Source organism: Medicago truncatula, chromosome 5, assembly GCF_003473485.1.
Source record: "Medicago truncatula cultivar Jemalong A17 chromosome 5, MtrunA17r5.0-ANR, whole genome shotgun sequence".
Classification (NCBI taxonomy): domain Eukaryota; kingdom Viridiplantae; phylum Streptophyta; class Magnoliopsida; order Fabales; family Fabaceae; genus Medicago; species Medicago truncatula.
In genome coordinates, this window is record NC_053046.1 from 3,740,708 (window position 1) to 3,756,171 (window position 15,464).

At 32.2% G+C, this 15,464-nt stretch overlaps 2 protein-coding genes across 5 annotated transcripts; one reads left to right on the plus strand and one right to left on the minus strand.

Moving 5' to 3' along the window:
- Nucleotides 1-6,253: 6,253 nt before the first annotated feature.
- LOC11436946 (phosphatidylinositol/phosphatidylcholine transfer protein SFH11) lies at nucleotides 6,254-9,488 on the minus strand. 4 transcript variants are annotated; one of them, XM_024783740.2, is made up of 12 exons: nucleotides 9,396-9,488; nucleotides 8,872-9,268; nucleotides 8,677-8,776; nucleotides 8,183-8,449; nucleotides 8,022-8,099; nucleotides 7,693-7,794; nucleotides 7,548-7,597; nucleotides 7,275-7,383; nucleotides 6,943-7,014; nucleotides 6,724-6,861; nucleotides 6,593-6,637; nucleotides 6,254-6,515 (listed from the first exon to the last, which is right to left on the minus strand). In XM_024783740.2, the coding sequence occupies exons 2-12, from the start codon at nucleotides 9,222-9,224 to the stop codon at nucleotides 6,480-6,482; spliced, it is 1,350 nt and encodes a 449-aa protein (XP_024639508.1). In that variant the 5' UTR covers nucleotides 9,225-9,268; nucleotides 9,396-9,488; the 3' UTR covers nucleotides 6,254-6,479. The 4 variants fall into 4 exon arrangements, with proteins under 4 accessions (XP_024639508.1, XP_039690098.1, XP_003611298.1 ...); XM_039834164.1 differs by lacking the exon at nucleotides 9,396-9,488 and having other exon boundaries at nucleotides 8,261-8,449; nucleotides 8,872-9,389; XM_003611250.4 differs by lacking the exon at nucleotides 9,396-9,488 and having other exon boundaries at nucleotides 6,593-6,634; nucleotides 8,872-9,389.
- Nucleotides 9,489-10,453: 965 nt separating this feature from the next.
- Nucleotides 10,454-13,068, plus strand: LOC11436484 (proteasome subunit beta type-2-B). The gene is made up of 3 exons (XM_003611251.4): nucleotides 10,454-10,735; nucleotides 10,816-10,939; nucleotides 12,383-13,068. The coding sequence occupies exons 1-3, from the start codon at nucleotides 10,578-10,580 to the stop codon at nucleotides 12,713-12,715; spliced, it is 615 nt and encodes a 204-aa protein (XP_003611299.1). The 5' UTR covers nucleotides 10,454-10,577; the 3' UTR covers nucleotides 12,716-13,068.
- Nucleotides 13,069-15,464: the final 2,396 nt, after the last annotated feature.

Below are 15,464 nucleotides of genomic sequence, written 5' to 3' on the forward strand. Positions count from 1 at the left end.
AGACTCAATATGTAATTTAGACTTTATTTTACCTTAGTTAATTTTTTACCCTCGACAATTGGTGTGGCTGGTAGCACGTTAAATAGAAAGTTTGTTACTGGTTCATACTAGGAGACAATAAAACATATGAAGTAAAATATTTTTTTCTTTCCAATGCAATAGCATACCTTATTCCATCTTTTGATTAATCACTTAAAAATATAAAGTCATACAATGGTCTCAATTCTTGAATTCTATCTAAGCTAATTTAGTTTAGAAGTTAATTATATATATATATATATATATTAGAATGTTCTTTAGCGCTTGCGCGCGCAAGCACGCACACACATATATAAATTACATGTATATGAAGATGTGTTTGTGAAATACAAGTGCGCTCAAGAAGCACAAGTAACGTTTGATCTTGACTCACTTTACACTAAAGACATAAGTATGAAGTGTTCTTACAACAATGTGTTACATTTTATACCTTATATTTCGTGCGCACGCACAAAAAATGTGTCCCTGCACAATGACCAAAAATACATATTCTTCAGAATGTGCATGGACAAAAAAAAAATGAATAACATCTTTTATAGGGACTGAAGTTAAAATACTTCGACTTTTTAAAATAATAAAAATATTCAACTTAATGCTACAAATAATAATATTTGCTCCAAAATGAGCATTATTGAGTATAGAAAAACTTTGAAAAGCAATGATTTGTCGATGAAATTATTCTAAAATTGTATTTGTTTTTCAACCAACATGTTGAATAAGTTGGTGAAAGGTAAAATTGTTTTCTACGAATGAAGTCAAGAAGCCTCATTGGCCTTGTAAGTTGGTGTTATCAGTGTCTTGATACAAGGTCTCGAACTCATACATATTCAAAAAATTCATACCCTCTGCCTACTAGTTCCCTTCAATCAAATGATGTTGCCACTATTTACAACTACATAGACTCTACAAGGTATCAATTGCAAGTTTCATATCCTGATTAAAATTTAGAGAACCATACTAATCTAAATTTACTTGATTAATCAATTTCTAGTAGTGCAAGTGCAACAACATTTAGGACCGATGAGTTAAATGAAACTTTGGCAATTATGTTGCATTTTTCTCATCCAGGGGTCCAAACAATGCTACAACAAAGATTTTCTGGGTTCCTTTTCTAGGAATAAACGAATTAAATACATCTCTATCATTTCAACAATATTGTTAGCTAATTTTTTTTTTTAAGTTGTAACAGATTTAAACTACTCTTGGAGTAGACATTATAGCTAGTTGACCTATAATTGCTCCTATTTCCGATACTTTCACTGAGAACAGAAAATTGGAGTTTGATATTATTTCAGGAACATCAATGTCGTGTTTGAATGCGTATGGTGCAACAACGTACATAAATAATTTCATCCCACTTGGTCCATTGTTGCTATCCGTTCAGCTATAATGGGGGTATAATGACAACAGATAATAGAAATGAGTAGTGCCACGCCTCAAAGATCCTGTAGAAGTATAAATAAAAGAAATAGAAGTATAATCAAAGATCATGTAGAACATATAAAAGCTAACATACTCTTTTCACTCGTATGATACTCCCTCCGTCCCATAATAACTGAATCATTTGCAATAAAAAAGTGTCCTAAAATAACTGAGTCATTTCACTTTTCAATACAATATTAATTTTTTTTTCCCTTTATAACTCTAATTAATATTACTTTCATCACTCACAATTCGATATATTCCACTATGCATTTATGATAGTGGAGAATGCACCAATACTTAACAATAGCACTTAAAACCATTTTTCTCTCTCCTTCCTTTATACATTTTTCTTAATATGTGTGAAATGAGAATATGGCTCAATTAATCCGAAACGGAGGGAGTATAACATATGTTATTCACTTAAAAATATAAAGCCATACAATGGTCTTAATTTTTTTAATTCTATCTAAGCTAATGTAGTTTACAAGTTGATGATATGAACCTTATATCAGAATATTTTTTAACACACACGCTCGCACGCACAAACACAATTGACTCAAATGTATATGAAGGTGTGTTGTGTGATATACAAGAATGCTCAAAAAGCACAAGTAATGTTTGGTATTGACTCATTTACACCGAAGACAAATGTATGAAGCATATCTTAGAACAATGTGTTACGTTTTATTTCTTATAGTAAGCAAAAAAAAAAATGTGTCCCTCCATAAAGACTAAAAATACATATTATTAGCGGCCCTTATACATGGACCACCTTAGGTGGCATATACTCTTTAACAACCACACATAAGTGTGACATGTGCCAAAAATAGTGAAACTCGTCCAAAAAGGGGCGATAGTGTGATGTGAAATTATTAAAATAACTCTGTCATATGGAGGTGTACATGAGAGGTACATAAAAAGGATGTCAACTTATATTTTTCTTTTTTTATTGTGCATAGACGAAAAAATTAATAACACCTTTTATAGAGACTGAAGTTAAAATACCTTGATTTTTTAGAACATTAAAAATATTCAGCTTAGTGCTTCAAATGATAATATTTGCTCTATAATGAGCATTTCGAGTAGAGAAAAACTTTGAAAATCAATTATTTGTTAGCAAAATTATTCTAAAATTGTATGTGTCGCTCTACCAACGCGTTGAATGATAAGTTGATGAAGGGTAAAATTGTTCTCTATGAAGGAAGTGAAGAAGCTTTAGTGGTCTTGAAAGTTGGGGTTAACGGTATCTTTAAGACAATGTCTACAAACTATCCAAAGGAATAAAATGAATCAAATGTGTTATTTTATTTTCTTTAGTTAATTTATCTTTCTTTGTTCTTTACTATTTATTGCTTTGTTTCTTTAATTTTCAGTAAACTTGTTTCAGCTTTCTAACATTGGTGCTTTCATTGAGAATGTGTCAAAGACACTATATATAGGAAGGATAGTAACCCTAATAGATCTAAAGACTAAAGACCTAATTTAAAGATCCAACTAGAAACAATTAAAATGACAAACTAATATAATTATACTTCTCAAATAAATAACTAAATTATTTATTTGAGTCTAGTTACACTCTTTAACATTGCCAACCGATTCACTTGAACCTTATCCTCATGGTTCAACACTCTCTAACAATTTCTGTTGGAGCATTCCATGATATGCAAAATATAGTGATAACAATATTGGCAACTTGGAATTAAGGTTCCCTCCCTTCACCGTTAGTTAATTTTTTTACTCTTGAAAATTGTTGTGGCAGGTAACACATTAAATAGAAAGTATGTTACCTAGTTCAAATTTAGAGACAATAGAACATATGAGGTAAATTACTCTTTTCTTTCTTATGTTGTAACGTACCTTACTCTATCTTCTGATTATTCGCCTTAAAATATACAATGGTCTCAATTTTTGAATTCACCGCTAGTGAAGGAAAAATTGTTATTTGTAAAGGAAGTAAAGGTGCCTAAGAGGCTTTGAAAGTGGGCGGTGTTGGTGTCTTGATAGAAGGTGATACTTTTACATATACCGCAATCTTTTAGACCATCTACAATGATAGGATCTTAACTATTTAAGACCTGGTACCTATCAATTAAGCTATGTTTACGATTAGACAACTTATTAAAATTGATGAAATAAGCAAATCAAAATTAAATTTGATATGCTTTCAAAAAAACAAAATTAAATTTTATATTCTTTCCAAAAAAAATTAAATTTTATATTCTAAAATCATAAAATTTTCTCTTGGTGTGGTGGAGGGGGTGAGACGTGGCAGTGGAGGCGGAGACTGTGAGCGTGGGAGGAAGAGATGTTAGAGGAGTGTAGGACTTTTCTGCTTGATGTTTCTTTGCATGTTAATGTTTCAGATCATTGGTTGTGGATTCCTGACCCCTCTGAGGGATACTCTGTTCGGGCTGCTTAACACGTGTTGACATCTAAAGATTTACCTCCGGTGGATTCAGCAGCGGAGATGATTTGACATTGGCAGGTTCCTTTGAAAGTCTCAATTTTTGCTTGGAGGCTACTTCGTGGTCTATAGAGGTGTCATCTCTTCAAAAGCTGGTTTGTGTGTGTCAGGTTGCAGGACTTCAGAATCGGCGCAACACTTGTTACTATCTTGCTCTAATTGTGCTTCTTTATGGCCCATGGTTCGTGATTGGATTGGTTTCTTTGGAGCCGACACTAATATTTTTTCTGATCAGTTTTGTTCAGTTTGTTCATTCTACAGGTGGTAGTAAGGCTAGAAAGTCTTTTCTTCAGCTTATTTGGTTTCTTTGTGCCTGGGTATTATGGACTGAACGTAACAATAGGTTATTCAATAATGCTATTACTCCTATGCTTAGGTTGATGGACAAAGTAAAATACTTGTTGTTAGGATGGTTGAAAGCTAGTAAAGCCACCTTTCCTTTTGGTACTGATAGGTGGTGGTCAAACCCTTTTCTTTGTATGAGCATTGGCTAATTGGTTTTTGTTGTTGTACATACCATCGAATACCGTTGTTTCTTGAGGAGTCTCTCTGGCACGTCTTTTGCTAGAGAGTCTCTTGTGGTGTGTTAATATAATTCAATTTTTGTTTGTTAAAAAAAAATTAATAATTCCTAAAAAAATCATAAAATTAATAATAAAATATTTAATTTTAATTATAAATTTAAAGAATCCAATTATTTACCGTAACAATATTATTCTTTCAAATTCGTTGGTTTATAATATGTCATATGAGCCTCTCTTTTTTTACCGCTATTGATATCGTGAATAGAACATTTTTTGACAAAACAAAAATGTGACAGAATGAATGACCCTGCATTTTTTTGTAGGCTTAATTGTACTTTTGGACCTCTATCTTTCCAAAAGTTGCGGTTATGGTCCCCTAACTAATTTAAATACAAAACAGCCCCCTATATTTTGATTATTTGGCAGTTTTGGACCCCCAGTCAATTAGTGAGGTGCCACGTGGCCCCCTAAATAATACACGTGGCACTCACTAATGGACTGGGGGTCCAAAATTGCCAAAGAATCAAAACATAGAGGATTGTTTTGTATTTAAATTAGTTAGGGGGCCATAACCGTAACTTTTGGAAAGATAGAGATCCAAAAGTGCAATTAAGCTTTTTTTACTATATCCTTCAACCTATTTTTAAGGATATTTTTTTAAAGTGGAGATAACATTATCTTGAGAGCATCACACAGTCTATGTCTTCAAATTTAACAGCAAATTGTGAAGATATGAATAATTCAAAACAATTTACTTCATAATTATAAGATGTCGAAACAAAAAGAAAAACTTCTCACGCACTGCATAATGGTGTTAACCAGACTCTTAGGGAAAGTCCCATTCCACCCTGTTATATGTTGTTGCCATATCTAACTTCCACCGGGCGGCTCGCCTGAATGCCGAGTCTTTCTCCGCCGCCAACTCAACGTCGAGCAATGTTATTTGAACAATCATTTGAGACAATTTTTATAACAACTTCTTTTTCTCTCTTTTCATTAATAAAAAATAATAGAGAGAGAAAATAATAAGAGCATACTCTGAGTATGAGAGGAAGTTGTCAAAAAATTATATAAATATCATTTCTCATCTAAATTTATGCCAACAAAAAATTGAAGTTGTCACAAACTTTCCTTAATTCCAAAAAACTAATGAAAACTATTTCTCCTTCAAAATTAAATCTATTTACACTAATAGAGAGACAAAGCATATAAAATTAAAACTTGATTTTTCCACACATTAAGAGCCTCTTTGAAACACTTCCCAAAAACTCTTTTTTAGTTTTTAAAAACTTGAAAATTAAAAACTTTTTTGCTAAACTATTTTTTAAAATTACAGTTTTGGAAACTGTTTTGAATTTTTTTTAGTTTTGAGGACTAAAACTAAAACATGTAAAAGGATAATTATTGTGAGAAGAGGACTTGTATATTTCAAAAACTGAAAACAAAAACTATTTCAAACAGGCTCTAAATATCCTATTTCATCTCTCCACCATACACCTGGAGCACATCGGACTAGCCGAGTTTAAACACCGACACATTGTTGAAACAACTCTCACACTATTAAGTCATGCTTCCATTCCCTCACCTTTTGAATGACTTCACAACTAACTTTCATCCTATAATTTTTTAATATTGGTGTTATGCTAAAAAAAAAATTATCCTCCATGTAGTACACCATGTGTCTTCCCTGGCACATGTTTTCGAGGGTTTAATTTGGTAGAACAAATACATTTTTCTTGTTTATGCTAAATACTTTTTAGTAGCCTATTGCAGACTTACATCGTCTAAACCGGAAAAAACATGAACGATGAAGCTTCATTATTATTCATTTGCCAAAATAAGAGAGGTTATATTATTTATACAAACTATAAAAAGAAAACGATATCATACATGTATGAATTCAATTAACTTAATTCATTTATGGCGACTCATGTGAAAGAGTATAAATATGAATAAAAGGGTGCAAGTGAAAAAACAATTACTAATTGCTAATTGCAATTTTGTTAACAGTAGTCAATTTCACTTTTTTACTGTTCTATATGTTGTGCAAGTTCTTTCAATGCCTGAAAGAGAGAAAAAAGAAACAGTCATTTGATATTACTATACTAGAGAAAAGATTCAATAGTGTCATTGGGCTCACCATCTTGGTGTCTTGAAGTGCATCTTCTAATGTCTTTATTTTCTGCTACAAGTATTATATAAATCATCAAATTACCCTAAGCATATTGGATTGCCTAGGTTTAATAGAGAAATTATTGCATAAAAACTCACATTCTTGATATCTCCAAGACTAGCTTCAAGCCAATCAATTTTTTGTAATGCTAACCTACATGACAAGCTTGTTCTAGCCCTTGTTGTTTCCTCAAGTGCCAAACTCATACTTAGATCATCTTTGTTTTGCATTTCAACCTGCATTTAACTATGTTTAAGCAACGATCCCTACATAATAAGGACATAGGTACAAATACAACAATGATAATGGTTTGTTACCGTTTTGGACATCAATGATCCTTCTGAAACCACATTGTTGTGTTCGCACGCACCATCCATCTCTTCCGTTGTCTGCATGAATAATTTTACATACTTGTCGGTTATTTCTACCGGAAAAGCTACTAATCATGAAAGGTTTGTTCACAAATAGCTAACGAATTTGTGTTTAATCAACCAAATTTGTTCTTGGCCGAAAACATGGTAGTTGAATGGCTCTAATTTATGAAACTCTCAATTATGTGCACATTTTCATGTTTCTACAAGACAATTAAAAATACAAAAAGCTAGTTTTGTTGAAAGAGTTTAAAATGTCGTTCTTGATATTGACAAACCTGAATCATTTCTAACAATTCTGAATTTTTCCAGGGGCCTTGATCACTCATCAAGCAACCTCCATATTCAGAACATGTGCAATTACCACCCAAAAATGTTGGCAAGTTACTGAAAAATTGAACAATTAGATCTAAGAGTTTCATTAAACGCAGAACATCACAAATAGACCTAATTGTAAGTAGTAACATATTCATCAAAAAAAGGCTTCAACTTCCTAAGTTGCCTGTTGCTACAGAAAAAATCATGGCTTAACTATACAAAAGTCGTTTTACCTCGGATCAATAGCCTCTAGCAACACACTGAGATAATTAGAACCCAAAACCTGAAAAAGGAATGTTGGAGATTTAACATAAACACAAAACTGTAAGATAGAGGTTGATACAACAAAATATAGTAATAGTTGTATAAAATCCGTACTTGAATTTTTGCTACTGTGCGTTCACTTAGGAATGCCTTCACTGCTTTCCACAACATCTTAAAGCCAGAACCAGCATTAATAATAAAGAGTTTATTTAGAGTCTGCAAAAAAAAAAATAGATGAACTTTAATCAACTTCAATAGGGAAACTACTACAATAAAAATTTAAGAATTCGTCTTTAACTTTTTATGTTATTATTGTTGTAAACTTTGAAAACTATATAACCATTGTCATATTATCAAATAATCTAACTTAATCACACATTAATAGCATTCATGTCACATATATCCAAATCATCTGCTCATGAGCTATGATCAACAAAAAGTACCTCAGGATAATAACTGCTATCAATCTTCTGAATTTCCATGAAGATGTACCTTGCAGGCTTTGAGAAATTAGACATTCCCTAGAAGAATAATACAACCACATAACCAAATCAGCATTATTAGACTATATGATAAATTATGAAACACTGAAAAATTTGCTTACTACTCCATTGACATCCAAGATACTTGTGGTGGAAGCTATGTGTCTTTTAGCTGCTAACGAACATGCAGGGTATCTAACTCTTAGTGTTTTCTCTTGTTCTGACACATGATGCTTGATAAGCCTTTCTTGTGTGGTTATTTGCCACAGTTTGTTAATATCTATCATCCCAATTCTCTCAATATACACAGGTCTGCCACATTTATCAACTCCATGGTATCCATGGGGATAACATTTTTTCACTTCTGTGTATTCTGTGAATTTGAATTCCTGATTATGTACCAAAAAATGAATGACATCAAATACAAATTAAAACTCAACTATAGTCAATACTCAATAGCATCATTATTGAACTAAACCTTAGCATGCAGACAATAGGTAAAGAATAACTTTATAATTTTATCAATAAGTTTTTAAAAAGTTTTATCAACCAAACCAAACAAAAATTTCATATTTAAAATTTTTACGTGCATCGAAATCCTTCTGAGCCAATTCACCTTATGAATCATGTCGACTCGAAATTCCTTTCGCCATTTCAGATAATTGAGAAACATATCTTTGGATATCGTCATATCAAAATCATTCATCCGCAGAAACCTTGACGTCAAAGGCAATACAGTTAGAAAACCAAGTCCATAAACATGATTTAGAACAGAAAGAGAAATAGACATCTATAATCTTAATCTATTTACCTTAGAAGAGTATGATAATCATTGTGTTTAGGTGGTAATAGACCCTCACGTGAAAGCATTTCGCGAAAAGCCTCAACAATTTGCTCATCATTTGGATCATGAGTTCCTTCTAGAACCATTTCCAAACTTTTACTCCTTCCAAATTTCATGAGTGGGTAAGACAACAATGACTTGATGGAGAGTGAAGCCTTTTTCTTTCCTTTTTGTGTAGTAGGGAGATCCCAATGCATTTCAATAGGAGGATGAATTGATTTGGTCCTCAATCCCTTAACACCAGAAGACGATGCATTTTTTCTATCACTTCTTGTTATAACAATATCTCTGTCTTCGCCTTTCGCTGTTGGAGTACTCATTCATACAAATTTATTGAGTATTTGGATACGGTTTGCCTTCAAAACTATAAGCAGAAACAATTTTTTTATTTTTCTCACTATATTGACCAATTCACAATCAAAATAATAAGCCCCTCATATGAAAAATTTGAAATGTAGGAAGAAACATAAAGAAAAAAAAGCATTACTTACAAGAAGGAAGTAAGGTACGAAGTAGAATGAAGAATAATAATTGTTGTGTGAAGCAGACATGATGTTAAGGATCGAATTGGAATTGCCTGCGTTCCAAGAAAGCGCGAAAACTGAGAATGGAAGTTCGGTATCTTTTCTTTTTAATCAACTTGTGGAACATACATATTCTTTAATTAAAAAATAATCATATGAATTAATAAAAAAAAACTATATAATAATAAACTTCTCTTTGTTTGATAAATGCGTAATAAAATTCTCTTTTAAATAGAACTATGAATTTAATTTATATGCACATGTATTTAAGGGCAATAATTTTTGCACGTATAAAGTTGACACGGTCGGTGTATATAAAAAACAAATTCATATAATTATGTTGTCTGATGCTAACTTTTTTGCGTCAAAATAACATATTTTATATATTTATAGTGTGATGTTCGTGGTCCATTGTGGATTGATTTTGAGTCAAAAAGTCATTCATTTCAAAAATAATATGCATTATGATCGTATTTAAATTACTTCCCAAAAGAACAAACTTGGTCTGGTTAAGTACGTCTCGGATAAATAGCTTGTTCGACTTGTTTTTTTATTTCTCATAAGTTCCTTCTACTTAAGGTGATTCCATATGAAGTGTGTCGGAAATTGAATATAAATATCTCTCTTAGCGGAATTTTGAACATTAATTTGTCACACTATGACTATCTAGTCTTTCTCGTTAGATCCAACTTTGTTGATGGCTTGTTCGATTTTTATCAATTGATAATTATATATGTATATCATGCCGAAAATAACATATTATAAGTTGAATAAAGTTAAGATAAATAGTACTCCATCGATCATATTTTCATTGAACGATTAATATATCTGATCTATATAAAGATCAAATACATTGGATATTCAATGAATCTAAAAAGTTATTTTTTCTCATTAATGTGACCGGATAAAAACCAAATACATCATTTCCTCCTTTTCACTTTCTATTGAATCAAACAAAGAGAAAATATCTATAGTAATTATTAATTAGGATATAAGGGGTGTAACTAGCAATAATTTAAATACGACCCTTTCGTTCTCAACACGACAAGGGATTCTGTTTTTCCAGCATAAACAAACAACTTCAGTATCGATAATCAGAAGGAAAAAAAAAACACAGAAGCCGATCGAGTGAAAGCGAAGAAAGAAACCATGGAATGTGTATTCGGATTAGTAGGAACTGATTTCGCCATCGTAGTAGCTGATACATCAGCAGTACACAGCATCCTCGTACACAAATCCAATGAAGACAAGATCATGTTCCTCGATTCCCACAAACTCGTTGCTGCTAGCGGAGAACCCGGTGACAGGTTTCATTCTCTCTTCTTCTTCTTCTCCTTCAAGTTTTGATTTTGATTTTGAATTTTGATTCATTGGTTTCAACTTTTAGGGTTCAGTTTACTGAATACATTCAAAAGAACGTTGCTTTGTATCAATTTCGTAATGGGATCCCTCTCACCACTGCTGCAGCTGCTAATTTCACTCGTGGCGAACTCGCCACTGCTCTCCGCAAGGTATCCATATACCCCTTTTTCCAAACCCTACTAATTAGTACTATACTTTCTCGTATTCATCATTTAGTTTGATTCCATAAGCTATCCATAATTACAACTTTTTACTTCTAGTGCTTTCATAGGTTGATCTAATAATAAAGTTTAATATTTGGATTTAGTTGTTTGGATTGACTTATTTAAGATTATCTATTGGCATTAATACTTGTAAGACTATTTGGGAGAGCTTATATAATACTAAAATTCTGCTATGCTATAGTGCTATAGCGCCAGTATAGATGCAATTTGGAATTGGTATTCCTTGCAATCAGCAAGTTCCCACATTCAGGGTGACTGTTAGATGGAGATTAGACAGTATAGACTTTAAGATTTTATATTTATTTTTTAAAACTAAAAAACAAGATTTGAAATTTGCATCGTCGGATCTCAATCCAACGGTCACTGATATGGCTAAATGCGTGAATGTGGGAACTTGTTGAGTGCACGAAATCCCAATTCTGCTATTTGACAATAGTGTATCGCAGAACAATAGTGGTCTGTCCAATATCCGCTACGCTATAGCAGTATAGCACCGCTGTAGCTGCTATTTAACAACGTTGAGTTTATACATAAGCGCTTATGCTTTTGTTTGGACTTTGAATTGGCTTAGTCGGGCTTATTTGTTATTTGAACTTTGTGATACTGTTTGGTAGAACTGATGAAAACAGCTTATGACAATTTTCAAAAGCTTTTTTCAGCTTATCTTCATAAGTTCTCTTATATAATTTATAAAAACAACTTATAAGGTGCGTTTGGTTTGCAAAACAGCAGGTACTGTACAGAACAGTACAAGAAAGAATAGCACAATACAAGGGAGAACAGCATAGGACAAATTTTTATGACATTGAATAATTTTTTGTTTTATACGATTTTTGGAGGACAAAATGTTATTTTGGTATTTTAGACAACTTGTACGTGGGACAAAAAGTTGTGCTGTGGTTTGGTGATGGACAAAAATATCAGTTTTTGTCCTGTCCATTGCCTCCATTTTGTCATGTACCTGAAACGGTTTTACAAATCAAACACTGGACAACTGGAGTTGTTCTGTCATGTTCTTCATTTTTTAGCAAATCAAACGCACATACAAAAAAAAATTAACTTTATTTCATCTTTTGCTATAGAAATAGCTTATGTAAGCTTATCCATAAGCGCTTATCATGATAATCTCTTGTGCTATAAGCTGCAAATAGGTTGTTTATCCAAACAGGCCCCAAGTGTTCAATTAACCTGTTTACCCAAACAGAGCTTATGTCAACAGTCAATTGGGAACATAATTAAATGCTTTTTATAAATTGAGCTACTGATATGCTTAGGTTCATGTTGTTTCCTAGAATTCATTAGCCATGTTGCATTGTGATTATTGATAACGAGTGAGCGTATTTATACTTGAATTTTGTTTTTGTTTAGAACCCCTACTCTGTGAACATCCTTCTTGCTGGTTATGACAAAGAGACAGGCCCATCACTATACTATATTGACTACATTGCAACACTTCACAAGCTTGAAAAGGGTGCTTTTGGTTATGGTTCCTATTTTTCACTATCAATGATGGACAGACACTACCATAGTGGAATGTCTGTGGAAGAAGCAATTGATCTTGTTGATAAGTGCATTGCGGAAATCAGATCAAGGTTGGTTGTGGCACCTCCAAACTTTGTTATCAAAATTGTTGACAAGGATGGTGCAAGAGAGTATGCATGGCGTCAATCAGTGAATGACACTCCTGTTCCTTCAGCTTGAATTAACTGTATTCCATATCTTGATTGGACTTCTTTTCTTTTGCATGTGATTTAATATTTTTAACATTTTTTTTCCCCTCTTTCTCTTTGTGGCTTTGAGATATATCTGAAAATCTTGGTCTCTAAATGGTAGAAAGTAAGATACTCTGTTGTTTGAATTAATGTGTATGATGACTAGTTATACTCATATTTGTGACAATGCATGAGATAGCTTTAGTGTTTAATATACCTCAAGGCAGTGCTTATTAGTGCTTGAGGAAAGGTCTACTGAAAAAATGAAAAGAGCTATTTATGTTGTCATTGTTACTAATTATGTGGTAATCTTGTGTATATCAATAAAATGTTTTCACAAGACAGTTGTATGCCATAGAAATTTGAGTGGTCTATATATGATCAGGTAGGCGAGTCCAGGTGTTCGTTTCAGTCAGGCTTTTTCCTATAGTTTATGGACAAATAAAATGTCCTAAGTATCCATGAAGATAGCATTTCTTCACTTTTGTGTACTTGACTTGAAATTCCTTGTGCCATTTCAGATAATAAATTTATCATTCATTGTGAAAAGGAGTGTTTAGATAACTAGTGGTGTATTGTGAGAAGAATTGTCTTAATTGTTCTGTAAACTGGATTGGTATGATTGTTTAGGCCATAGCCAAACATGGGTGACCGTTCGGGTAAAGAGTTTGATTACTCAGTCACCGTTTCAGTTAGAGTTGAACACTGAATCTATTGTCCAGGTTAGAGCCTGGACCGTTAGTCTCTGAAGACTCAATCAATTCTTTAGGTGAAAGTTGAACACTCAATCAACCGTACAGATTCATGTGGATGCGGTGGTTTCCAGAACTTCTCTCAAACTTCTCTTTATCCCACATGTGGATTCGGATTCTCTCAAGTTATTTCAAGTGGAATCTCAACCATCAAACATGAGAGACAAATTGATAATTAAATTATAAGGGTGGAGATTAAAAATGGAGAAAATTTGAGAGGGTTTTCAATGGAGATGATCCAAATCCCCCAGATGTTATGGATAGACAAATGTTTTGAGTGACGTGTCTTACCTAACACATCACCTAATCATTAGCTAAAAGGATATTTTGTTGATCTCAAGTCTCAACTATAACCTAATTCAATCTCGACTGCGGAAATGAACCCATAATCCTAAAAACAATTATTTCCATTAGAGGATTTCTTGAAACTTTACTCTAAAATTAAATGGAGACGCTCATCTCTCGTATCTATGTTTACATATGTAAACAACCCTTAATTAATAAGATTAGATCTGTTGTACAATTAAATAATCTGATCATATATGTTTGCAGTAGTGTTTATGTTAAGATGATGGTTTGTTCAAACAGAAGTTATCACGCCACTCAAAGGTCGGGATGGTTTTGAAGACTTCAAAATATTTTGTAGTTTTGTTTATCTACAAACCATGCCATCATTGACATGAGGTTTTGAGAGCAGATAATTGTGCCTTGATATTCAAAACTACTCATATTTTGATATCATTTTCATTCTTTCAGACAAAATAAACTTTTTATTTGGTGACAAAATGTGGTCCTCCTCGCTTTGTTAGTCCAACCTAAGTAGAGATATGAAATCCATCAAATCTATTAGTAGTGCTAGTACCGACGTGGTGTATGTTTTTTGGGGTTTTCTTTCATATGTAAATTTGCACATGTTAATAAGTTTAAAATAGAAATTTTTTTGTATTGAAAGTTGTATATTTAAATATTAAATATAAAACTTTTGAATAAATAATTGTTGTTTTCCGAAAAAAGTTACTACTATTAGTTGTTTTAACATGTGCAATGTTGCACATATTAGACAAATTCATGTTTGTTATGCGGTGATAAAAAACGATTGAATAAATTAATTTTGACGGAAAGTAAATTGAATGCAAAATTGATTTGTGTTTATAAAAATCAATTATAGAATCAAAAACTACAACTTCTAACTTCAACTAGAATCAATTTTAAAGTTAAAATCAATTTTATTTAATCAATTCTACACACCTGCAGTCAATTTTGACCTAAACATACACATACATGCATCATGGTCCATGAATGCACATCTACAATGAAGAACCGAAAGCGAGGCCTCCCGAGAATCCCTTCAATAATTATTATTTGTATAGGCCTTCAATAAACATTTGTAATTTAAATTAGGTTTAATTGCACTTTTGGACTCCTATTTTTTCAAAAGTTGCGGTTATGGACCTCTAACTAATTTAAATACAAAACATAGGGGACTGTTTTGTATTTAAATTAGTTAGGGGTCCATAACCGCAACTTTTAAAAAGATAGAGGTCCAAAAATACAATTAATCCTTTAAATTAAAGATATCTAAGGAATTTGGCCCATGTCTAAGAACCACGTTGATTTAACTCTCATTATTAGCGTTTTTGAAGATTAAAGTTTACTCTAATCTTAGTTGGCCTCATAACTCAACTCATATAAATTTTCATTTCTCAAAACAATTAAAGATATTTATATGATGACATGTTGGATGAAATAATCTTTTTTTTTTTGTCGGGGTTCGAACTCAGACTTTGCATATATATACATTGTCTATACCAACTGAGTTAAGCTCACGAAGACCGGATGAAATCATCTATTCGTAGTAAACAAATATTAACTTCTTTTTATCATATTTAATGTTATTATTTTCTAATTACCACTCTTCATTTAATTTAGATTTTTTTTCATTTAATTTAGATTTTGTTTTCTAATAAACTTTTCTTTTTGTGGTAC